We start from the raw sequence: 25964 nt of genomic DNA, 5'->3' as shown, positions 1-25964 counted from the left end.
GTGAAGTGAGATCCCTGGTCCGAATCTATACTTCTGGGTAAACCCCATCTCGTGAAGATGTGGTGGGTCAGGATTTTTGCAGCTGTCTTAGCTGTATTAGTTCGTGAGGGGAATGCCTCTACCCATTTGGTAAAGGTATCAATTACAACCAGCACGTATTTATAGCCATTCCTACAAGGGGGCAATGGTCCTATAAAGTCGATCTGGAGGTTTGTCCAGGGGCCATTAACTGGTCGAGTATGCCGAAGCTGTGCCTTTTTGGAATACCTCTCCGGGTTATTCTGGGCGCAAATAAGGCAATTCTCAATGTAATGGGTTACATCGGTCCTTAAGTTAGGCCACCAACAGAATTGCCTGAGGTGCCTCGTGGTTGGGTCGATCCCTTGATGTCCGTGTCCGTCATGGAACAAAGCAATCATTTGGGTTCTGTACTGCTGCGGGACCACATAAAGCTGGTCCTTGATGATCACACCCTCATGTGTGGTCAGAGCGTGTCTAAACTTATCATACTGAGGCACAAAGTTGCCTTTAAAAATCTCCCTGAGATCTTCATCCTGCTTCTGTGCCTCGGCTAAATCCTTAATGTCTGTCTGTGAGACTTGAACTGCACTCACAGGGGCGCTAGCTGGTGCGCTAGCTGGGGGTGTCCAAAGGTGTCCTCGCCTGGAACCTGCTTTTGCCAGTGCGTCGGCTTTTACATTCCCAGGGGGGGATGACCTATGGTGGCTTCTAACTTTTATAATGCCTAAGGTCCTATCCTTCGCTTTGTCTAGAATGTGGCGGAGTAAAGGGGCTGATGGAAAGGGTTTCCCGTCTGCGGAGACAAAACCTTGTGTCCTCCACAGGGGTAGAAAATCCGTTAAGCTGTTGCAGACATATAGACTGTCCGAATATATGTCCGTTGGGCTGGGGAAAGAATCTGGGTGGTCCACTATGTAAGCTATGGCCGTGCGCTCTGCTGCCTGCGCGCCTAAGTGACCTGGCAATTTTAGTGCTATTTCTTCGAGTGCGTGACCCTGCGCGTCCTCGACATAGATGCCGCATCCAGTGATACGCTCACCATCTAAAACCGTGGATGAACCGTCCACGTACATCCTCAGTGGGCCACACGTGTCTGTGTGTTGTGGGCTTTGTCTTGGGTTCCCTATCTTCCTGGGGGGTCTCTTGGCTATGATGGGTCCTGTGTTGTGTAGGGGTGCTACAATTTCACATTCATGGGGCTGTCCTGGATATTGGAGGTTGTCGGCTAAAAATGTGTGTGTGCGGGTCCGTTTTACCGTAATGTCGCGTCCTTGTAAAAGTAGTGTCCACCTAGCTGCCCTAATCTGGCTAACTGAACCGTCCTTCATGCGACCGTCGAGGAGTAACTGTGTGGGGGTGTGCTCGGTCAAAATGGTGATGGGGTTGAGTCCGGTAATGTAGGAAAAGTATTGCACTGCCCAGAAAACTGCAAGGAGGTGCCTCTCGCAGGCTGAGAATCCTTGTTCTACTGGGTCTAAAAGTCGGGAGGCATAAGCCACTGGTCTTAGCTGCTCGTGCCGTTCCAGAAGTAACACGGCCGAGAGGGTATAGGCACTCATAAAATCTATCCCCAATATGTGTTCTGCTGAACGGGGAAGATTTACTAAAACAACTGGGTGTCTGGTGGAAATGTTCCCTCGCTGGATTGCTACGGGTGCTGTAATGTGTCCCTGCTGCGAGTGTCCTGTGAAACCGCTAAGTGTGATGGTGGAGGTGGTCGGCCACGTGTCTGCCTGTGCCGTGGTGGTGGAATTAATTGTGGTGCGGGACCCTCCTGTGTCCCAAAGTAACTCTATGGGCTTCCCTCTAACCTTAGCTGTGACTACCGGTCTTCCGGATTGATCCCAACGAGTGTCACAGACCCAAGTGGGGGAGCCCGAACACCGTCAGTCCGTCCCGTCCACATTGGTCTGTCCTGACTGTATCCCTATACTATGAATCGGCTTTCCTCGATTTCTATTCAGAGCGACTGTCTGCTGGCCTCTCTGTGATCTTTGGGGTGCATTGCATTCCTTAGCCCAATGTCCTAACTGGCCACAGTTGTAGCATTCGAGCGACTTCTGTGGAGGGCTGTTCTTTCCTTCATTTACCCATGCGGGGCTTTGGTGTGCTCTCACTGCCTGAATGTCCGCTGCAGCCTGAGCTTCCTCTGGGGACTTTACTTTGCCTTTGCCCTGAAGTGATTGCTCCCAAGCGCGGGACAATCCTTTCAGGACCCATTTCTCATTGTGGGCCTCTTCTGAGGGGTCATAACTGTTGCAAGCACTCTGTCCTGCATCTGTGGCATGGGCAATTATGGTGCGCGTCCATTTAACCATGTTTTCACGGTTCAAATGGGCTCTATTTAAATCGCCGAAAACTGCGTTAAAATGGATCCACAGCCTTCCTGCAAATGCTGTGGGATGCTCTGTTTTCTTTTGTCGGCACTTGTTTAGTCCTTCGACTGGGTCACCTCGGTTATACCCTATGGCATCTAAAATGGAGGTGTGCATTTCCTCTAGGGTGCCTCCGCCAACGTTCTGTGGGTCGGGGAGGGCTGCTACTACTGACTGGTCTAAGCTCAGAACCGTGAGCTTAACCTGCTCTCTCTCGTCCAGGCCGTACATGGTTGCCTGCTGTTAAACTTTCGCGAAAAATTGGTGGGGGTCTGCGGTGGGGAGAAACGGAGTGATCTTCTCACACGCGTCCCTGAGTTGGGTTACAGTTAAGGGGGTGGTGTAGGTAATATCGGGTGCACCTTCTGTGGTCGCTTTCCTTTGGGTGGTGACTGGATTCATGGGTGCGGTAGCTATTTGATCTGTGGGGGGTTGGGGTGCTTGTCTTTTCTGCTGCGCTGCTGGTGCACATGTTCCTTGAACATAGCGCTGCGCTGTCTCACTTAATTCCTGCCAGTCTGGGGCATTCTCCTCATCTAGCTGTGTTCCAAAAGTACTTTGGAACCCATTTTCTGCACTGAAAGCAGCGTTTGTAGCTCCGCAATCTGCTTTCTACACTTCGCATGATCCACTGTACTTTGCCTTTGTTCTGTGGTGGCAGCATGGAGTGCTCTTAAAGCTGCCTTAAGGTCAGAGCATTGCCTCTGCAATACCTCTACCTGCTTCTCTGATTCTTCTCTTATCAGGACGGCACGTTGCACGTCCTGATAGGCCTTTTCGTACTGGGTCTGGGAACTGCTCAGATGGGCTAGACAAGACTGATGTGCCCTCTTGGCATCATCCACCTCTCTACCCTTCTCTGCCAGCTTCCCGCTAAGTTCCATGTTTTCTTTCTCGATGTCCCTGACATCAACTTTGCTTATCCTATTTCTCTCTTCTAATTCTGCCCGGAGCGTCTGAACGACCTCCTCTGTGCCTCGCAACTGTGCCAAACAGGACACGATTGCCATCGGCTTGCGTGCTTTACTGAGGTTTATCTTATGAATTTGAGAGAGGTTCTCCCACCACGTATGTCCTATACTTCCGGGACCTGTCTCCTCATTCATACAGAATTCTTTCCAAAGGGGCCATCCCTTTCCTTGCAGATACTTGCGGAGTTCCAGCTCCCACACGGGACACTGACCTACTCGGCTACTGCTGGTCGCTGCGACCACAAACCGTTCTGGGTTCATGAGGCGTTCCATTGCCTGCATGGCCATTTTCTCTTACTCACTTAAATTTGGAACAGGGGGTGTTGAGGTTATGTTTTACGAGACAGGTAAGGCTTACGCTATGTTCCGTTCACAAAACTCCCGATAGTTCGTCGCAACAAAAGCTCTCAGGTTTTCCTTACAACTCTGTTAGTACGCATGCACAAAACACACTTCCGAATTATCTTTATTCGTTTGAACACCTTGATTACTTGTGATTTTGCTTTTTCTTTACTCAGATTTCTAATTCAAATTTCTGGGTCCTCGACGGAGTGGGGGTGCCACTTGTAACCGCGTCCCATCAGGATGTCGCCACTAAATGTTGCTCGTTTTACTGGAGTGTATTAACACGCCTCCGTTTAAAGGCCGTGTGCTTAACACTACTATGGCCCTGTGTATGTGATTATGCTCAGGAGTCGCAAGGTGCCGTATTTAGATGCCTCACAAGTACATCAAGGTCAGGTTCAAAGTAATAAATCTGTACACCGATTAGTAAGTCCAAACGATTGTGTTTATTATAACAAATATAATAAATACACATGCATACGCTAAAAAGACTAACTTACTTCTAATACTAAACAACTAAAATACTTATCTAGACAGGAACAGGCAAGGTCAGGGAGCAAGGCCTTCGTCCCGTTCTTGGTCTGCAACTCTCAGGTATTTAAAGTCGTCAGGGTCTAGCAAAGTCTGGATCACGTAGCGATGGTTGTGGTGGCACTTACAGTTCGATGGCTGATGCTCAACGGCCGGTGCTGAAACTGGAGTCAGGATGCGATGTAACAAGTCTGGGCCGGAGTCTGGAAGCAACAGACCGAACCATGTGCGGGGTCTACTTTTATAGATCCCCCAAAGTCCGTGCCCCTTCGGGGCGGTCTTTTACCTGCCATGTATCGATTGGGCCTTTTCCCAATCGATATCTTCCAAACCCCCCCAATCTGAGGGTCGCTTCTCGATGGGTGGGGCGGTACCTATGGTTCTTTGTGTTGGATACTATGGTGCCATTCTGTCTGGGCGTCTACTCAAAAGTATCAATTCATACTTAAATGTTTCTATTGTGTGGGGTCTGGATCTGGATCACCTCATTACTATGTAGATCTTGTTGCCATTTACACCTTTGGCTGATACTCTGCACCTGGCCACAAACTGGTTTCTGTACGTGCAGAATGCTAATTAGTCTTCTGCAAACTGCTTGTCCTTGCTAAGACTGTTTTTCCCTGTAGCCTTAGCAGTTAGAACATAGAACAGTACAGCACAGAACAGGTCCTTCGGCCCTCAATGTTGTGCCGAGCCATGATCACCCTACTCAAACCCACGTAACCCAACAACCCCCCCTTGACCTTACTTTTTATTAGGACACGACGGGCAATTTAGCATGGCCAATCCACCTAACCCGCACATCTTTGGACTGTGGGAGGAAACCGGAGCACCCGGAGGAAACCCACGCACACAGGGGGAGGACGTGCAGACTCCACACAGACAGTGACCCAGCCGGGAATCGAACCTGGGACCCTGGAGCTGTGAAGCATTTATGCTAACCACCATGCTACCCTGCTGCCCCTCCATTTTGTAGCCCAGTGTCCATCTTAGATGGCTACCAGTGAGATCAGACAGTGTGTAACCCGGGGAGGAGGGAGCCACTGAGATCAGACAGTGTGTAACCCAGGGAAGATGGAGTCAGTGAGATCAGACTGTGTGTAACCCGGGGTAGGATGGAGCCAGTGAGATCAGACAGTGTGTAACCCGGGGTGGATGGAGCCAGTGAGATCAGACAGTGTGTAATCCGGGGAGGTTGGAGCCAGTGAGATCAGACAGTGTGTAACCCGGGGAGGATGGAGTCAGTGAGATCAGACAGCGTGTAACAAGGGGAGGATGGAGCCAGTGAGATCGGACAGTGTGTAACCCGGGAAGGATGTAGCCAGTGAGATCAGACAGTGTGTAACCCGGGGAGGATGGAGCCAGTGAGATCAGACAGTGTGTAACCCGGGGAGGATGGAGCCAGTGAGATCAGACAGTGTGTAACCCGGGAAGAATGGAGCCAGTGAGATCAGACAGTGTGTAACCCGGGAGGATGGAGTCAGTGAGATCAGACAGTGTGTAACCCGGGGAGGATGGGGCCAGTGAGATCAGACTGTGTGTAACCGGGGGAGGATGGAGCCAGTGAGATCAGACAGTGTGTAACCCGGGGAGGATGGAGCCAGTGAGACCAGACAGTGTGTAACCCGGGAAGAATGGAGCCAGTGAGATCAGACAGTGTGTAACCCGGGGAGGATGGAGCCAGTGAGATCAGACAGTGTGTAACCCGGGGAGGATGGAGTCAGTGAGATCAGACAGTGTGTAACCCGGGGAGGATGGAGTCAGTGAGATCAGACAGTGTGTAACCCGGGAAGAATGGAGCCAGTGAGATCAGACAGTGTGTAACCCGGGGAGGATGGAGTCAGTGAGATCAGACAGTGTGTAACCCGGGGAGGATGGAGTCAGTGAGATCAGACAGTGTGTAACCCGGGGAGGATGGAGTCAGTGAGATCAGACAGCGTGTAACCCGGGGAGGATGGAGTCAGTGAGATCAGACAGTGTGTAACCCGGGGAGGATGGAGTCAGTGAGATCAGACAGTGTGTAACCCGGGGAGGATGGAGCCAGTGAGATCGGACAGTGTGTAACCCGGGAAGAATGGAGCCAGTGTGATCAGACAGTGTGTAACCCGAGAAGAATGGAGCCAGTGTGATCAGATAGTGTGTAACCCGGGGAGGATGGAGCCAGTGAGATCAGACAGTGTGTAACCCGGGGAGGATGGAGTCAGTGAGATCAGACAGTGTGTATCCCGGGGAGGATGGAACCAGTGATATTGGACAGTGTGCAAACTGCCAAAGGTGGACCCATAGAAATTGGATAGTGTGTCTCCCATGGAGCAACGGCGGACCTTCAATTAAACACACAGCGGTGGCGGCACTGTGGAGCAGGATTAGCTGTGCTGCCTCACAACGCTATGGATTCGGGTTCAACCCGGGCCTCGGGTCACTCTCCGTGTGGAGTTTGCACATTCTTCCCGTACCCCGCGTCTGCATGGGTCTCATCACCACAAAGCCAAAGGGTGGGTAGATTGGCCACACTCAATTGCCCATTCTTTGCAAAAAAAATAATTGGGTACCCTAATTTTAGAGGGAAAAAAAGAAGCACAGAGCCTTGCAGCGTGGGGCCCAGGCCATTATGTGTATGTTGGAAGGGTGGGGGCTGGAGAGAGAGAGAGATGCGGGGCACACTGAGAAGCTAATGTGTGGGAAGACCATGAGAATACCCTAACGTTATTGTCAGTCTGAAATGTATGAATGTCTACGTTATCCATACTCAGTTAGTGATCTTCCACAGCCCTCTTGGGTGGGGGGGGGGGGGGGGGGAGACAAGTTTCAAAGATTAACAGTCTTCTATGTGAAGAAATTCCGACTCACCTTGTTCCAATGTGCCATTCATTATATTGTGAAATTGTGCCCCTCGACTCAACAAACTTGGGAAACGTCGTACCTGCATCTACCCTGTCCTTTGATCTAAGGACTCTTTTGGTTTCAATGCTGTTACCTCCGATTCTTCGAAACTCGAGAGAATAGAGGCCGAGGTTGCCCAACCTGTCTCCCTAAAACAGTGATCTCCGGAATAAGTTTGCTGAACCGTTGTTACACTCCTTCTCTGGTGGCTTTACAAGGCGCATGGTTAGAATCTAAAATGAACGGCCTGAGAATGTGGCGAAGCCATATTCAATCAGAATTAAATTGAAAAAGCAACATTTCAGAAAACAGCGATGAGGAGGTTGGAAAGTGAGTTGAGCTGAGTTGGTTTTGCAGGGAGCCGACATTGACAAATGGACAGAATGGCCAACAGCAGAGTTACAAACATGATGTCATTTGTTTCCATTCAAATAATAATTGAAATGAATTGGGCCAGGTAAATAGAACAGCCACATTTCCGAATACAGAGTGTCTGAAAAGAGACTCTGATGTTAGGGATTTAATTACAGAATGGTCAATCAGAATGAATGCCACCTCTGAAACAGTATACGTTCTCCAGGTATCTGCGTGGATCTCACCCTCAAAACACAAAGGTGCAGGGATAGGCCAGGCTACATTTCCCCTTAATTGAAAACAATTTGGGAGCATTAACTTTATATTTATATGAATTTTAAATTTATATGAAAAATCTCTGAGACAGTATGAGATCAAGCGATGGAAGTCATGATGTTTACTGGAAATTCCCATCGCTGTTTAACACACCTTCCAATTATTAGAATGTGTCTAGTCAATGAGGAATAATGTGGTTCAATTAAATCCCGATGCCTCAACGTACATTACCTCAACAGAGAATTGTCACAGATGTCGTAATCTGTGTGTTAAACTTTTCAGAAAAAAAACAATTTGAATAATTTTGCAATGTCAGTATCTCCATGGAGATCCTGGAGTGTATAAAGTTAGAGCAAAGGGAATATATCACCCAGACTTTAATACAGAACACAGTCGACTGCTGGAAGGGACAGATTGAATTGGCGCAAAAATGCATCGACCAATTCAATGGGTCAGAAAAATATTTTATCCAATTCTTGCAATTGTTGGTGTGCCAGGTAAGTACCACAGACACATTTTGTTAATTAAGCCCGTGTATGCGGTGCTTGTGCTATTATTCTGTGGATGAATTCTTATTATGGTAACTTTGGTCGAATTATTACAGTTATACACTCGCACTTCAATAATATGAATGCAATACATTTTGGGAATTCTCCGTGTGGTTATATTCTGCTGCATCTACTGCTCCAGGTTACAATTGTTGCATTCAGTGTAATGTTATGTCCCGTTGAATCAAATAGCGAAGCAGGAAACCAATGAGAAGAACATCGTAGCTATGAGAAGAAGGCATTAGTAGGTTCCCTGTCGCTGTAGAATTCTACTGAATGAGGTGACTAAATGTAGCGGATCACCAAACCACAGTGCATGTGTCTTATTCTGTATCAGTTTTTGTCAATCTAAAATTTCACCCAGATTACTAACTTGGACTCAGCGCATGAAAACAATGATATGCGTTTCATTGGATATCTGACATTGTACAATTGTATTCAGTGCTTGACACCGTCTTACACTTACTCCAAGTAGAGTTAATTACAGCACTTTCTGGTCCTGATCAATGTCGTTCCGAAAGGTAGTGTTGAGCGCATTGGGTTATGTGCAGTCTTTTTATAAATAATCAATCAGAATATCACAAAAAAAACACTGATAACTATAATTAATTAAAACTCAAGTTACAGGTTTCACAGCAGGGAAATACGTCCGGAAATGGTTTCAATGTGTCTTCAGGATCGATCCGAGCTCCTCTGACCTCCATTCCATTCTCACACAAGTAAAAACTTTGCTTCTTCTGAAATGTTTTTCATCCCAACTACCCCAATCAGTAGCATATCCACATTCTCACCACTTTCCGAATAAAACATTCTCTCTTGATCAATTTTGCGGATTTATGTGGATTTTAGCCTCATATTTCTGTAATTCAGAATTGGACACATGCACAGAGTCTCAGGTAACCTCTCCATATTTCCATTCTCAAACCTCTTTGGAATTGTAAAGACCACCATTAGCTCTCACATCAGCCTTCTCTATGCAAGGCGCATATTTCCCGTTAATTCTCGCCTCATCGTTCTGTTATTTTGTTCAGACAGACGATGTGTCCGTGTGTCACATTCTCAACAATTTGTATTGTGATGGGAAGCACGTTGAGTGACTTTAATTGCAGGTCCGTAAAAATAATTCAGTCTGTCTTCTTGTGAACCAGCAGCAATGAACTCCGGTGCTTTGAAAACATTTACATTTACAGCGATAGGTTTGCAGGCGTACTTCTTTCGAAGTGTAATAACTAATGCATCTGTTACCACGTACCACTGTCACTCTCAATGATCCGAGATGAATGTCATCTCTCTGTCTGATGAACTGCCACTGATCTGGGGGTTGGTGTCCGAGTCGAGGGAGGGATTTAAAGGTGAATTTGAATGCCAACTGAAATCATGGTTGAAATTTGTTAACCTCTGACATTTATAACTCACCATTATTGAATATCAAATTCCACGCTGTGTATACTCAGAAAATGAGTTTTTTGTCACGAAGTTTGCTTCCCTTTCCATACAGTTAACGGAGTCGCAATCGTGATCCTGTCCCATGGAAATATTGGCCTCTCCACCTGCACCACTCGATACTTGGTGGCAATGGCGATGGCGGATCTACTGGTCATTATCACTGAGGTTATTTTCAACCGAATCAATAGTTATTATTTTCCAATAAGTCTCCTCAGAATCACCCCTGTGTGCAGTGTTATCCATGTCCTGAACCGTGCGGCCCTAGACTGTTCTGTTTGGTTTACCGTCGCTTTCACTTTTGATCGATTTGTCGCCATTTGCTGGCTGAAGCTGAAATCGAAATATTGCAGCAAGAGAACAGCGGCGGTGATACTGGCATCAACCGGCATTTTGCTCTGTTTAAAAAATATTCCCATCTATTTCAGATTTAAACCCAAGTATATCGTCTACAATGTACCATTCTACTGTTCTAACAAACCAAGCTATTTTACTGACCCGAGATGGATTGGTTTTAGAAAGTTTGAGAAGATACTAACCCCATTGATACCATTCGGGTTAATTCTGTTGCTTAATGCTCTGACAGTCAATCACATTTTAGTGACCAGTCGAGTTCGTAAAACACTGAGGGGTCAGAGCAAGACAGAGAATCACCATGACCCAGAGATGGAGAGCAGAAAGAAGTCTATTGTTTTACTTTTCAGCATATCCGGCAGCTTCATACTCCTGTGGTTGGTGTACATTTTATATATTTTTGATGCAGCAAGCGGATTAGATGACGATGATTTTTATACCTTTGAGAACATCGCTTATATGCTGCGGAATTTAAGTTGCTGCACAAACACATTTATTTATGTGACAACTCAGTCCAAATTCAGAGAGGGTTTGAAGAAGGCGGTGAAATATCCGTTTGCATCAATTATTAAATTAATTAATAAAGACAAAAATGGAAAGCAGCTCAAAGATCCAGAGTTGTGGAGCAAGAGGTGACTGCTGAAGGACTAAAAGAAAAGGTCAGTAGGATTAAAAACATCAAAGTGTGTTCAGGGGAAGAGGAACAGAGTGACAGAGGATCAGTAGATTAGCAGCAGGTATGTCAAACACCGAGCAGCAGTGAGTCCGGAGGAAGTCAGACACTCAGGGGACCTGAAATAAAGGAGCCAAAGTGATCTGACACAGTGTTGAGCAGTGGTCCAAACACAAAGGAAGATTTCAGATCACCTGCGGTAACCCTGCAGCAGGAGTCACAGACAGCAGAGGGCAGAGGGACGATGGCGACAGATGACATGTGGATTCGCGGTTATACGTTAACAGGAGTATCCAGGGGGGCGAGGAAGCAGAAACAAAGGATGAGAGATGATCTTTGGGATAGTGTGCATAATGGGGCCAGGAGGATAATCAGAAAACTCCCCAAACGGACAGGAGGTAAAACAGCGAACACGGTCTCCCCAACTCCTCCTCTGGCTCCATTCCCATCTCCTGATACCTTCTCAACATCCAAGAAAAATCGTTCGTACAAAGACAAAAGTGTGAAACTGAATAAAGCTTGCTTGGGCAAAATATTACTTTAATTTTTTTGTCTCCGTCCTTCTTCCCACCCGTCTGTCCGTCCATCTATTCATCCTTCCGCCCCTCCCTCTTTCTGCCCATTCCACCCTCCGTCTGTCCCTCCGTCCATTTCTCCCTCCCTCTCTCCCTCCCTCTGCCTGTCCCTCCCAGTCATGCAGGACACCTCTGGGCTGGATGGCATTGGTCTCATTATCTGAGGGACGATGCAAATGCATCAGAAACAGTTTGGAGACATTTCACTGGCAGAAAAAAAGGACTGGGCGAATTGTCTGATGAGGAAAACTGGGCGAAGTTAGGTTTGCATCCAGTAGAGTTTCAAAGACTGAAGGACGACTTGATGGAATATTTTAAGATCCTGAGGGGTATTTACTGGGTGGATTTGGAAAGGATGTTTCCTCTTGTGGGAGAATCTGCAACTAGAGGCCAATGTTTGAAAATAAGTGAGTCGGACTGTTCCATCCTTCCAGTGAATCATGGATCAACTGATTTGAACCTGACCCTACATTCTTGCCATTCCCCTTGAAAATCAAGGATGTATCCAGCTCAGCCTTAAAAGACCACCTCTATTGCATTTAGAGGATGAGAGTTGAAAGACTCAAATCCAAATGAGCTACACCTTAGATTTAAACAGTAACCCGAGATCCAAATTCTCTGACAAGAGGAAACGTCCTCTCTATATCCACTCTGTCAACAAACCTCTGGATCTTAAAAAGATTTGATCAAGGCGGCTCTTACTCTTCTAAACTCTAATGGGTAGAAACCTAACAACTCAAAGCTTTCCTCATCAGACACCCACTCATTCCTGTTATTAGTCCAGTAAAGCTTCCCTGAACTGCATCTAATGAATTTTCATTTTTCGTGAAATACGGAGCCATATACCGTGCACTCCAAAGTCAGTCTCACCGATGCCTTCCGCAAGTGGAGTATAACATCCTGGCTTTTGGAAACAACTGCCTCCCAACAGGCAATCGCATTCTGTTACATTCCTCATAACTTCCTGTACACATATACTAATCTTTTGTGATTCATGCACTAGGACACACAGCTCCCTCCGCATCTCAGTGTTCTGCAATCTCTGACCAATTAGATGGCTTAATTTTTATTTGTCTTTAAAAATGGAAAACTGTTTTTCTTCCACATTGCACCCATCTGCCAGAACTTTGCCCACTCACTTTACCCAACCATGACTGTCTGCAGCCTCCTTATGTCCTCTTCTGAAATTACTTCCTTACCTACATTTCTGTGGTTAGCAAATTTCACAAAAGTACCTTCAGTCCCTTCATCCAAGTCCGTCAAAAGAAACTCTAAAAATTACCAGCGCTGATCCCTGTGCACATTACCAGTCACATTCTGCCAATCAGAAAATGATCCATTTATGTAAAATCTCTATTTCCTGTTGGGCAATCAATCTTCTATCCACGATGAAAGGTTACTTCGTCATGAGTTTCTATATTCCACAATAACCTTTAAAGAACACCTCATCAAATTCCTTCCAAGAATCTCAGTGCAGTACAGTTCCTCTCTATCCACAGCACATTGTTCCATAAAAGAAGCAATAAGCTGTTTAAATGCGATTTCTCTTTCACAAAACCGTACTGATGGTGCCTGACTGTCTCGATTATTTCTATGTGCCATGCGATAACATATTAAACAATAGTTTAGAATCTGTTCCCTCTGATTTCTTTTGAGTTACCTGATCTGCAGTTTCCTGTCTTCTGTGTCCCGACATTTCTGAATAGAGGCGTTATATTTTTTATCTTCCAATCTAATGGAAACTTCCCCTCATTTAAGGGATTTTGTAAAATTAACAGCAATGCATCAACTATCTCACTGGTCATTTCTCTCCATCATTTCGTATGTAGTGCATTTGGGTCCCAGGATGTGTCTGCCCGCAGACACAACAATGTTCTCAATTCCACTTCCCTGGTGAGAGTTCTTTTTCTGAGTCCCCAATCTATGGACTGAATTAGTCAATTGATTTGTTAGTGCTGGGGTAGATCTGGAGTATTACTAAACAAATAAAGACAGCGGAAGTTTTTTGTCATCAGGACCTTTCACAAGAATACCTGTAAGGACGCATCAAACAATTTGTACAGAAAGAGAAGATAATACTGATTGGTTGCGCAGTTTTCTCATGGCACTCCGTCACCAATGCTCAAGAAACTAGAATCAAAGCTTTGCCCCTTGTAAATCTCGAATATCTTTGCTGCCCACCTCCTAACGCAGCCCCCCCCCCCCCCCCCCATATCAGCGGCAGGACCTGGCTGCGTGGTAAGGTCCGCAGTCCAAGTGGGAGGTGAGAGATCCGGGGCTGGGAGTGATGGGCAATGAGAGGTAATGGTTTCCCTGAGCCTTTGTTGTTGGCTGTGCACCGTCCCCATGCCTCCCCCTGGAATACATTTCCAATTACGCTGTGCGTAAATCCTCCCTATCTCTTTCACGTTCCCGAGTCCTACAGAAATAAATGGCGTTGGAAGGTCTTCCAGACCATATAATTCTTTCAAGTTGTATGAGCTCCTCTAGTCCCCACAGCCCTGCCTACCTCCGCAACACCGTCCAGCACCTATAATCCTACATTTATTTGCCATCTCCTCCTGATGCTATCACACTCCATTCCTTTGTAACCGACTGCATTCCCGACAATTTCCTCGTCTCTGCCAACTGCTGGATCCCTAAATATCCTATCTTATTTTTAGCGTCGTCCCAACCACTTCTATCTCTGTGATATCTTCCAACTCCTCCAACTCTCCCTGTATCTGTAAAGTCGTCAAGGCCCTACCACTCTCCCTGAATCTGCATAACCTCCTGCAACCCTTTTAAATCTTCCTTTATCTGTAGGCCCTCCTCTAGCCTCTCCACTCTTTCTGTATCTTTCTAACCTCCGCTGCTCACCACAAGTCTCACACTCTCTGTACCCTTCCGAGTCCTGACAACCATCCAGTATATCTGTGCATTGCCATTATGCCTCCCCATATCTTCATCACTAATCGCTCCACCATTGGAGGGCATTCCTGCAGCAGTTTGACAGACAAGCCCTGGGATTCCATCTGCAACAACCTCAACCCCTTCCTTGCTGTCATATAGTGAGCATCATAACATCCTTCTCTCCACCATAACACGTCCTTACAATCGGTATAAAGATTATACTGTTTATAATTTTCCTGAGGAGTCTTAAAATGGTTTACTGCAGGAAATTAGTCCAATCAATATTCGCTGTTTTCAACTAAAACCGTCTGTACCTCCTATCTCTCTCTCTTCCTGTCTCCCATTATCTCTGACACTTGTGTATCTCTCTGACGCGTTCATTCTCCCGCTACCATTCACTTCCCATCTCTTTCTCACCTGTCCATTTTGTGTCTCACATTCCACACGATTCTTTCCATCTGTTTTCCATGCAGCCACATTTCCACTCGTCTTACCTTCAGGTTTCACTGCCTGCTTTTCACCTGAGGAAGGAGCTGCGTTCCGAAAGCTCGTGTTTGAATCAAACCTGTTGGACTATAACCTGGTGTTGTAAGACTTCTTACTGTGCTTTTTAAAACACATGTTCTCTCTTTCTCTTTCTCGTATATCTTTATTTTCTCTGATTCTTCACCTCTGTCCGTCTGCCCATATCTCGATTCTCTTTCTCTAGTTCTCTGTTCTGTTTTCTCTCCCTTCATTTCTCTCCTCCCCCTCCCTGTTTACTCCCTCTCTTTCTCTCCTCTGACTCCTCTCTCAATCTGCCTCGATCACACTTTTCCTTTCAATTTGTATCCGTCCCTCTTCAGTTCTACCTTTGCAATTGACTGTATTTCTCGTTTACTCATTGCTGACGAATTCCCATCTCTTCCACCCACCCCCCCCCCCCCTCCATCATCCTGCACTGCTCCCTATCCTTTCCAAATTCACTCAGCTTTCTCCTCTGCCTTGCCTCTGTCTCTGTCTCGCAACTCTCTCTTCTCACATTTCTTCCCCTTCTCCCAATAACGTCTATAGCTCTATTTATCACTCCACACCTCTCAGTTACTCACCGCTACATCGCTCCCTTATATTTATCTCTCTCCTCTTGCTATTTTATCCCTTTCTCTTGTTTTCTCTCTCTCTCCACCTTCGTCTGTGTTCGGATCCTAATGATATTAATGTTTTGGAGGGCATGTCTCCGTGCTGTGGGTTCCATGAATCTATTAAAAGGCATTTGGCCAGATACGTGGATAGGAAAGGTTAAGAGGGCTCCGGGCCAAATGTAGGGAAATAGGGTTAGCTTAGATGGACGTTTTGATTGTCATGGACCAGTTTCGGCCGAAGGGCCTGGATCCATGTCGTAGGTTCTATGATTCGAACTCGCTAGTACACTCAAGAGGAAGCTGCCAACACTCATCACAAATATGCCCAAGAGATTATGGCACTGCTGGGAAAAAATAGAAACTACTTTCAGCTGGAGAAACCTCAGCATTCACAAATTGCTCGAAATATATCATACTCTGGACAAACCGTTGAAACAATGGATACATTTACTAACTTCCAAGGCGTTCATTCCTCTTTCAAAGGTTTGAGAACTCTTCCCTCATGGAGGTGATCGTCCTTCAGTAATGCAGTGCCTATGTCTATTTACTTTCACTCCCAAGAAAACAACAAAATATTCAACATTACTACTCATACTGTGGGTATTTGTGTTCTGGCCTTCTATCTCCTCAGCATCTTTGAAATCTGCAGGTCCCTTATCTGTCTTGATCTTATGTCCCACTGCTAGGATGTTTGCTGTTCAGATCCATCTGTGTGATTATGTTGGCTGACCCCCATTGAGGATATCTGATTGCACCCAAAAATATCCTCCACCAGCCAAAATCTTTCTGTTTAGCCACCTGTGTGGCATTTCCCCCTAATTTCTGACAGCTACAAAAACATTGCAACTGTGTTGACTCTTGCTTATATTACTTTGTCTGGATAGGCTTTCTTTCTCCATTATGATGTGTCGTCTTTTACCGCCTTGACCTCCATCCGTCTGTTGAAGTGTGTCCAGGCGAGGAATATTAAATCACCTGAATACGCTATCTTAGGCCATAAGACCCTACTCAAGCCCACGCCTCTACGCTATCCTTTTAAGCCACCTATTCTTTTGGACACGGGGATAATTTGTCATTGACAATCCATCTAACCTGCACATCTTTGGGCCGTGGGAGGAAACCGGAGCACCCTGAGGAAGCCCACGCAGACACGAGGCGAAAGAGCAAACTCAAAGCAGACACTCAGCAGACGCCAGTATTGAACTGGGGTCTCTGAAGCTGTGAGGCCTTTTAATAGAGCTGTGAACTCTCAACACCTTCACTCTATCTCGGCCTCCCAGTCTTCTGTAAGTTTCAATGAGATCGCCCCTCATCCTTCCAAACTGCATCGAGTACAGACCCGGAATCCAAAACTGCTCCTCATATAACAAGTCCTTCATTCCGGGGATCATTCTTGTGATCCTCATCCGGACCCTCTCCAAGGCCAGCACAGCCTTAGATCCGGGTCCGATACTGCTCACAATACTCCAGTTGGGGTCTGACCATGGCTAAATAGCCTCAATAGAACATCACTGCTCTTGTATTCTAGCCCGAGTGGCATGAAGGCTAACATTGCATTTGCCTTCCTAACTGCCATCTGAACCTGCATGTCAATCTTAAGAGAATTTTGAACTCGGACGCCCAAGTCCCAGTGTGCTTCTGATTGCAGAAGCCATTTAGAAAACAGTCGATGCTTCTATTGTTCTGAACAATGTGCACATCACACATTTCTATATTGTATTCACTCTTCCACTTCTTTGCCCAGTCCCCAGACTTGTACACGTCCTTCTGAAGATTCCTGGGGAATCATATAACTAGGGCTGTAGATAAGGCTTCAAACTAAATCGCGGTGGTGTGTGTGTGTGTGTGGGTGGGTGGGGGTGTAGTCAATTGTACGGAAGAATACAAAAGCTCTGCTTCATCAACAACCTGTCCCTCTCCGTATCTTTGAATCATCTTCAAACTTTGCAACAATACCCTCAGTTCCTTCTTCCAGATCATTCATATATAGAACATAGAACATAGAACAGTACAGCACAGAACAGGCCCTTCGGCCCTCGATGTTGTGCCGAGCAATGATCACCCCACCTGAGCCCATATATCCACCCTATACCAGTCACCCAACAACCCCCATTAACCTTACTATTAGGACACTACGGGCAATTTAGCATGGCCAATCCACCTAACCCGCACATCTTTGGACTGAGGGCCTGAGGGCAACAGTGGAAGATCTGAAGAACAGGTCGAGGCGATAGAACCTCAGGATGGCCGGACTGCTGGAGAGAGTGGAGGGCTCGATGCTAACCGAATACTACTCGGAGATGGTCTCTCGGCTGGTTGTTGTGGCGGGTCGGGGGTGGGGGCGTGGGATGAGGTGTTTACTTCTCCGGAGATGGTGAGGACCCATTGGGCACTCCGGCAGAAGCCACAGCTAACTGAGCTGCCATGTACAGTGATTATCCGCTTTCATTGTTTCCAGACATAGGAGGAATACTGCAGAGGGATAGGAAGAACCTGTACATTAACTGACAATGAGACGTGCGGCCTTTAACAAGGTGAAGGTGTGTTTTTCTGCAAAGGAGTCCGGTCTGGGGTGGTGTGTCCGGCGTCAGTGAGAGTAAGGTGGAGTTAAAAGATCAGTTTCTAGATATGCCAGAACAATAAAGGCCTTAATGGGAAAGAAGGGACTGGGACCGCTGTGAGGGGGTTGTTGGGGACATTGTATACTGTTATGGGCCAGGGTTTAGAGAACCCCAAAGTGTATCATGGTGTTCACCTGACCCACCACATTCAATAGATTGTGGTTATCGGGAGCACACGGGCCTACTTTAGAGGGGTGGTGCAACAGAGTTAAATTACTTTTAAATTAAAACACTGTTTGTTTATGAAATCAGTGAACACTTTATAAACCCACAGTAAACATTTGAACAACTATCAACACCAATCATCCCACAGATAAAAAATTCTATAAGTAACCCTTAACCTTTCCCTGCAACATCCAGAAGACAAAATACCTTTTTAACACAGAGATCAGGGTGGAATTCTCTACTGACAGCAGTTATCACATTGAATTACCATACCGGCCTCTCTGAGCAGACACCGGAATGTGGCGACTAGGGGCTTTTCACAGTAACTTAATTGAAGCCTACTTGTGACAATAATCGATGATAGATATAAAATTACACATATGATATGGAGAAAGTCTTTAGATTCCAGAGAGAGTCTTGCGCAGCTGCTTGCTTTTCCTGTAGCTATCCAGCTCTCGAAACTAAATTAAACACACCCTGCAGGAGACAGTCCAAAGCGAAAGGAAAAGCAGACAGACAGCCGAGCTCCACCCACTCTATGACATCACTGCAGCTAGTCGATAAACACCCATTTCTTAAAGGTACATCCACTACAGCAATTTCATAAGCACCCAGACCTTAAAGGTTCTCTCACATGACACCTCCCCCTAGAACGAAAATAAACCATCAACTTCAAGATGGTTTCTTATTTCACCTTTTCACTATCCTTTAAGTAACATTGACAGTGAATATACTTTTTTTTTCAAAAAATAAAACACGCATACATTTAATAATAACCTTGTCCATTTTAGTTCTTCTTCCTGCACCGAACCTGCTTCTTGTCATAACATTCGTGACAAAGCATTGGCTATCATGTTTTCTCGTTCTGCTACATATTATTTTTGAATGAAATGACTGTTACAGTAAACTCCATCAAAACAGTCTTGCATTGTTTTCCAAAAACGCTCCAAAAACATCAATAGATTTTGATCAGTATATATAGTTGTGTCAGACGGATTGCTGGTCACATAAATGTAAAAATGTTGCAAAGCCAGCACCAAACTCAAAGTCTCCTTCTCAATCGTTGAAAACTTTTTCTGGTCAGAATTCAGTTTATTTGAAAAATAACCAATTGCACTGCACGTCCGCCCATATCTCTCACATCAACAGCCACTTTGAATGGTTTGGTATAATTTGTAATGGCTAACACAGGAGTAGTGGTTAATAGAGCCTTCAGGCAATCAAAAGCCTGTTGACACTCCGCTGTCCACTTAAATATGCTACCCTTCTTTAGCAAGTCGGTCAGTGGAGCAACCACACTGCTAAAATGTGGCACAAATTTCCAATAGAATCCACTCATGCCAAGAAATCGCATTATTTCCATTTGTGTCGATGGTATTGGGAACTCCCCAATAACTTTTGTTTTCACATCCAGTGGGTCCATTCGACCCAGCCGATTGTATGGCCCAAGAAAGTGACTTGGGCTTTTCCAAATTCACTTTCGGCGAGGTTCATCTCTAAACCCGCCTCCTGAAGTCGATCAAATAGCTCCATCAGATATTTTAAATGTTCTTTCCATGTCTGGCTGAAAATTACCAGATCGTCGATTTATACCACACAATTGGGTAATACTGAAACAACTCTGTTATTTAACCGTTGAAATGTGGCTGGGCGTTTTTCAAGCAAAATGGCATAACTTTGAATTGGTATATATCATCTGGAGTCACAAAAGTTGCAATCCCCTTGGCCCTTTCGGATAAAGGCACCTGCCAGTAACCTTTAAGCAAATCCAGTTTGGAAATATAAGCTGATTGTCCCACTTTCTCAATGCAATCCTCCAAACGTGGGATTGGATAAGAGTCCATTCTTGTAACTGCATTAACTTTTATATAGTCCACACACAACCGTTGGTTACCATCTAGTTTAGGTACCATCACTATGGGTGAGCTCCATTGGCTACAACCCACTTCAATTATGCCAATTGTAAGCATACTCTCAATTTCCTTGTTAACCTGTCCCAGTTTGAAATGGTTAAGTCCATATGGATGTTGTTTAATTGGAACAGCATTTCCCACATCTACATCATGGATAGCCACTTTAGTGCTTCCAACGTATCTCCGCAAACTTGTTCATGTGACATCTATAACGCTTTCAGGTCAGCCTGTTTTTCGTCTGGAAGGTACCTCAACAATTTATCCCAATTTTTAAGAACATCCTCGTTTCCCAATTTAATTTGAGGTATGTCAAAATCAAAGTCATCTGGATTTGGTTCGTCAGTTTGCTAGAATCATTAAAATCTCATGCTTTAGCTTTCAAAGTACCTTTTAAGCATATTTACATGACACACTCGGTAATTTGTCCTTCTATCTGCCTTTTTTCCACATGGTTCACCTCATTTAATTTCCTTTCCATTTGATGAGATCCACAAAACCTTGCTTTTAAAGGTTCACATACCACTGGTAACATTATTAAAACTTGATCTCCACTGGAAAAACTACAAACTTTGGATTTCTTGTCCACTACCCGTTTCATCACATGTTGTGCATTTTTTAAAATGCTGTCTCACCAATTCACCTGTTCAACTTAATCGTACCCTAAAATTTGACACGTAATCCAATAATGTAAGTTCAGTTGTCTCACTCACCAATTTTCCCTGAATAAATTTAAGTGGTCCTCTTAACTCATGACCAAAAATTAGTTCAAAAGGACTGAAATTGGTTGACTCATTCGGTGCATCCCTCATTGCAAACAGTATGAATGGAATTCCTTTATCTCAATCCTCTGAATAATCTTGACAATAAGCCCTCAACATTGTCTTCGTGTCTGATGCCACCTTTCTAATGCGCACTGTGATTCTGGATGGTACACAGTTGATTTAAGTTGATTTATTCCTGAGCTATCCATAACTTCTTTGAATAACTTTGAAGTAGAATCCGATCCTTGATCCGATTGAATTTCTGTGGGTAGTTCATATCTATTAAAGAATTGAAGTAACTCCTCCACAATCCATTTAGCTGTGCTATTTCGTACTGGAATGGCATCTGGAAACCTAGTAGACACACCCATTATAGTCAAAAGATATTGATTCCCACTTTTTGTTTTAGGAAGCGGTCCTACGCAATCAATTAAGACCCTTGTAAAAAGTTCCTCAAATGCTGGAATGGGTATTAGGGGCGCCGGTTTTATCACTGCTTGAGTTTCCCTATCAGTTGACATGTGTGAATTGATCGACAAAATTTAACTACATCTGTATGTAGTCCAGGCTAATAACAATGTTTTTGGATTTCAGCTTGAGTTTTTCTTACTCCCAAATGACGTCCCACTGGTACCTCAAGTGCTACTCGCAACATCTCCTTTCTCTACCCTACCAGCAATAGCACTTGAAGAACTTCGGCCCACATTTCATCCACCTGCATATCTGAAGGTTTCTATTTTATCATTAAGACATTATTGTTACGGTAATAACATTCCTGTATACACGCAGATTCCTCTTCTGTGTACGATTCGAATACATCCATTTTATTTCTAAAACTTTCTGTTGTTACTCCGCCAATTTTTCTGAACAAAAAACATCCGCCTCATCCTGCACTTGTTCTTGCTCTTATTTGAACATCTGATTAAAAATCGATTCTGATAATGGCACTTCAACTTTACCTTCATTCTCTGATTTCTCCTCTTGTCTGAAACTGTGACTTTGCAACCTTGTTACTATACAATCCGGAAAAATCCCAGGATACTCGTTCTTCAACACTTCAGTTGTTTGATTTTCCACTGGCTTATAAACCACTGTAGGCATCACTTCCACCTGCGATCCAGCAATATGAAAATGAAAAATGAAAATTGCTTATTGTCACGAGTAGGCTTCAATGAAGTTACTATGAAAAGCACCTAGTCACCACATTCCGGCGCCTGTCCGGGGAGGCTCCTACGGGAATCGAACTGTGCTGCTGGCTTGCTTGGTCTGCTTTAAAAGTGAGCAATTTAGCCCAGTGAGGTAAACCAGCCCCTATAGATTCGCACCTAGTCACCACATTCCAGCGCCTGTTCGGGGGAGGCTGGTATGGGAAGGCTGGTATATCATAACCCAAGATAAACTGTATTCCTGGACAAGATAGTTTCTCGATTACCTCTACTACCAACTTCAGCAGTCTTCACTGGACTTTCCAAACAGGGCCTGGATTCTCCCCTACCCGGTGGGGCGGGGGGGGAGGGGGGGGGGGTCCCGGCGTATAGGAGTGGCATCAACCACTCCGGCGCCGGGCCTCCCCACACGTGTGGATTCTCCGTACCTTTAGGGGCCAAGCCCTCACATTGAGGGGCTAGGCCTGCACCGGAGTGGTTGACACTCCGCCGAACGGCACGAATGGCCTTTGGTGCCCCGCCAGCTGGGGCCGAAAGGCCTTCGCCGGCTGGCGGAAATCCACGCATGCCCCGGTGCGTCAGCGCCTGCTGATGTCATACCGGCGCATGCGCAAGTGAGCTGGTCTCTTCTGCCCCCACCACGGTGAATGCCACGGCGGGACAGAAGAAAAAGAGTGCCCCCACGGCACAGGCCCATTGGCCAATCAGTGGGCCAGGCCACCTTGGGGGAACCCCCTGGGGTCAGACGGCCCCACGCCCTCCCCTGGACACCGCAGCCCACCGGCACCAGAGGTGTTCTGATTCCCGCCGGCGGGACAGGCCTGTCAGCGGCGGGACTTCAGCCCATCGCAGGCCAGAGAATCGCCGCGGGGAGCACGCCAAGCAACGCGGGGGGCCTGCCGACCGGGGCGGCGCAATTCCAGCCCCCGCCGATCCGTTGAATTGAATTGAAATGAAAACATTTCTTCACAAGCTACTAATTTTTTTAAAATAAATTTAGATTACCCAATAATTTTTTCCAATTAAGGGGCAATTTAGCTTGGCCAATCAACCAACACAGCACATTTTTGGGCTGTGGGGGCAAAACCCACGCAGACACAGGGAGAATGTGCAAACTCCACACGGACAGTGACCCAGTGCCAGGAACAAACCTGGGACCTCAGTGCCTTGAGGCTGATGTGCTAATCACTAGGCCACCATGCTGCCCTCCAACCTCCTAATTTTGACCCAAAGGCACTGCTGAGTTTTGAACTCAGAATTTCCAGTTTACTAGACAGGCGCTTTAACCATCTAAGCCACAGCACCAACCTTGATTGCAGGCTTGCACGTTTAGAACAGATTTCAATTACTTTGATTAAACACCAGTATTGTTGATTTCTTCTGCTGACTTTGAGAGTGCAAATTAAAATACTCATCTGCAATGGGCTTTTGAAACTGTAAAAATTGCAGTTTTTTCTGAAAGTTATTAATTTATAGCAGTCCTGCAGGGAAGAAGTAAACAAACAGGAAATATTTTATGAATTTTGAAGTGATTAAACATGACCAGAAAACTATCGTGGCATAATGCAGGACAAGACCAGGAGCGAGTTTTTACATTAACCGAAAATCTAACAAAACTTCTTGATGGCTGTTGCAATTTGGCAAACACAACATTGTCACGATTCTTCCACTGTTCATCAATCATCTTGCATTTTTATTCATTTTTCCGACTGTTCATTGGGGTGCAAGCGCCTTGAGACAAAATGAAAGCCCTGACAGGGACTTGAATCCTGGGCCCTCAAATTAAAAGTCTGATGCTCTACCGACTGAGCTACCAGGGCCCATTCTTAAAAAATCCTCATTGCTCACTTCAAACTCTCATATTGTACCTTTTGAATTTTCTTCATTGGTAATTCAGCCCCTCCTGCTCATTTTCCTCACAAGCAGAGAGGCAGCCTTCCTTTGGCTCCCTTTCTCAAATTCTTCAGCTTGTACTTGCTTTTTACCAGTGACTTGTGATGTGACAACTGTTGTTACCCAGGGACGTGCACTGGTACTTCGAGACATTGAAGATTACATTTAGTTTGATAAGAGATGAGTGGGAAGCTACAGAGACACAGATTCTATTTTTAGAGATAGAATAAAGGGTGTCATCTGATGTTTGTTGTGGCAGAGCGTGAACGCAAGTAAACTCATCTAGTAAAGGAGCACATTATGCAAATTGCAAAGTTTCAGGGTGTAAAAGTGTGTCTGCACCACATCTTCATGGATAACGCCCCGTCAGTTATCCTGCCTGATTCGGTCTTGCTAACATACAGCAACATAAATCGTTCAATATAAAAGCAAATTATTGTAGATGCGAAATCTGAAAAAAAAACAGGAAATGATGGAAAATATTAGTAGGTCTGGCACCATCTGTGAAGATAGAACCGAGCTAATATTTCAAGGCTGGGTCAGTCTTCATCAGCGTAAAGCATTTAATCATTCAATCGTTGCTCACAGATATTGCTGAGAAACAGCCAAAATGTTCCTTCCGGAATTCCTCAGGTAAATCCTGCCATGCATCCAAAGGAAAATACTGCGGAAGCTGCGACTCTGCGTTCGAGTCTAAAAATGATCGGATTTAGGCTCAGAAAATGAGAGGATATCTTTGGAGCCAGACACAGTGTTAATGTTTAAAATCCGTGTGATCAATACTCCGAGCTGAAGCTCTGAGTACATGCAATGAAGTAGGTGAGGAAAATGGAATTTGCATGAAATATGGGAGCTATGGAAGGTTGAATAAAGTTTGACAAAAATCAAGGTAAAGCAAACTAGAAGTTCGGTGCCACAGATATTCTGCATTCACCATTGAATTGGGAACATTTCTTCACAGGCTCCAAGTTTTGACCCCAAGGCACTGCTGAGATTTGAACTCAGAATCTCCTGTTTACTACACAGGCGCTTTAACCATCTAAGCCACAGCACCAACCTTGGTTGTGGGCTTGCAAGTTTAGAACAGATTTCAATTATTTTGATTAAACACCAGTATTGTTGATTTCTTATGCTGACTTTGAGAGTGCAAATTAAAATATTCATCTGCAATGGGCTTTTGAAAGTGTAAAAATTGCAGTAATTTCTGAAAGTTATTAATTTATAGCAGTCCTGCAAGGAAGAAGTAAACAAACAGGAAATATTTTACGAATTTTGAAGTGATTAAACATGACCAGAAAACTATAGTGGTATAATGCAGGACAAGACCAGGAGCGAGTTTTTACATTAACCGAAAATCTAGCAAAACTTCTTGATGGCTGTTGCAATTTGGCAAACCCAACATTGTCACGATTCTTCCACTTTTCATAAATCATCCTGCATTTTCGATTCTTTTTTCCTATTGTTCATCGGGGAGCAAGCACCTTGAGACAAATTGAAAGCCCTGACAGGAAATTGAACCCTGGGCCCTCAGATTAAAAGTCTGATGCTCTACCGGCTGAGCTACAAGGGCCCATTCGTAAACATTCCTCATTGCTCACTTCAAACTCTCATATTGTACCTTTTGAATTTTCTTCATAGTTCATTCAGCCTCTCCTGCTCATTTTCCTCACAAGCAGAGCGACAGCCTTCCTTTGGCTCCCTTTCTCAAATTCTTCAGCTTGTACTTGCTTTTTACCAGTGACTTGTGATGTGACAACTGTTGTTACCCAGGGACGTGCACTGGTACTTCGAGACATTGAAGATTACATTTTGATTGGTGAGAGATGAGTGGGAAGCAACAGAGGCACAGATTTTATTTTAGAGAAAGAATAAAGTGTGTCATCTGATGTTTGTTGTGGCAGAGCGTGAACGCAAGTAAACTCATCTAGTAAAGGAGCAAATTATGCAAATTGCAAAGTTTCGGGGTGTAAAAGTGTGTCTGCACCACATCTTCATGGAAAACGCCCCATCATTTATCCCGCCCGATTCTTTCTTGCTAACATGCAGCAACATAAATCGTTCAACATAAAAGCAAATAACTGTG

The 25964-nt window shown here is 45.1% G+C and overlaps 1 protein-coding gene and 3 non-coding genes across 4 annotated transcripts; 1 reads left to right on the top strand and 3 right to left on the bottom strand.

Annotated features, from left to right (window-relative positions):
* Positions 1-8186: 8186 nt before the first annotated feature.
* On the top strand, positions 8187-10737 carry LOC119968008 (probable G-protein coupled receptor 139). Its single transcript, XM_038801110.1, has 2 exons — positions 8187-8253; positions 9803-10737. The coding sequence occupies exons 1-2, from the start codon at positions 8187-8189 to the stop codon at positions 10735-10737; spliced, it is 1002 nt and encodes a 333-aa protein (XP_038657038.1).
* Positions 10738-23735: 12998 nt separating this feature from the next.
* trnak-uuu lies at positions 23736-23808 on the bottom strand. The gene has a single exon. It is a non-coding gene; the product is annotated as a tRNA-Lys (tRNA).
* A 1053-nt stretch (positions 23809-24861) lies between these two features.
* Positions 24862-24935, bottom strand: trnat-agu. The gene has a single exon. It is a non-coding gene; the product is annotated as a tRNA-Thr (tRNA).
* Positions 24936-25378: 443 nt separating this feature from the next.
* On the bottom strand, positions 25379-25451 carry trnak-uuu. Its single transcript has one exon. It is a non-coding gene; the product is annotated as a tRNA-Lys (tRNA).
* Between the last annotated feature and the right edge of the window lie 513 nt (positions 25452-25964).

Source organism: Scyliorhinus canicula, chromosome 6, assembly GCF_902713615.1.
Source record: "Scyliorhinus canicula chromosome 6, sScyCan1.1, whole genome shotgun sequence".
In the NCBI taxonomy this organism is placed as follows: Eukaryota; Metazoa; Chordata; class Chondrichthyes; order Carcharhiniformes; family Scyliorhinidae; genus Scyliorhinus; species Scyliorhinus canicula.
The sequence above is the reverse complement of the archived record's forward strand: the minus strand, read 5'-3'. Positions and strand labels throughout refer to the sequence as shown.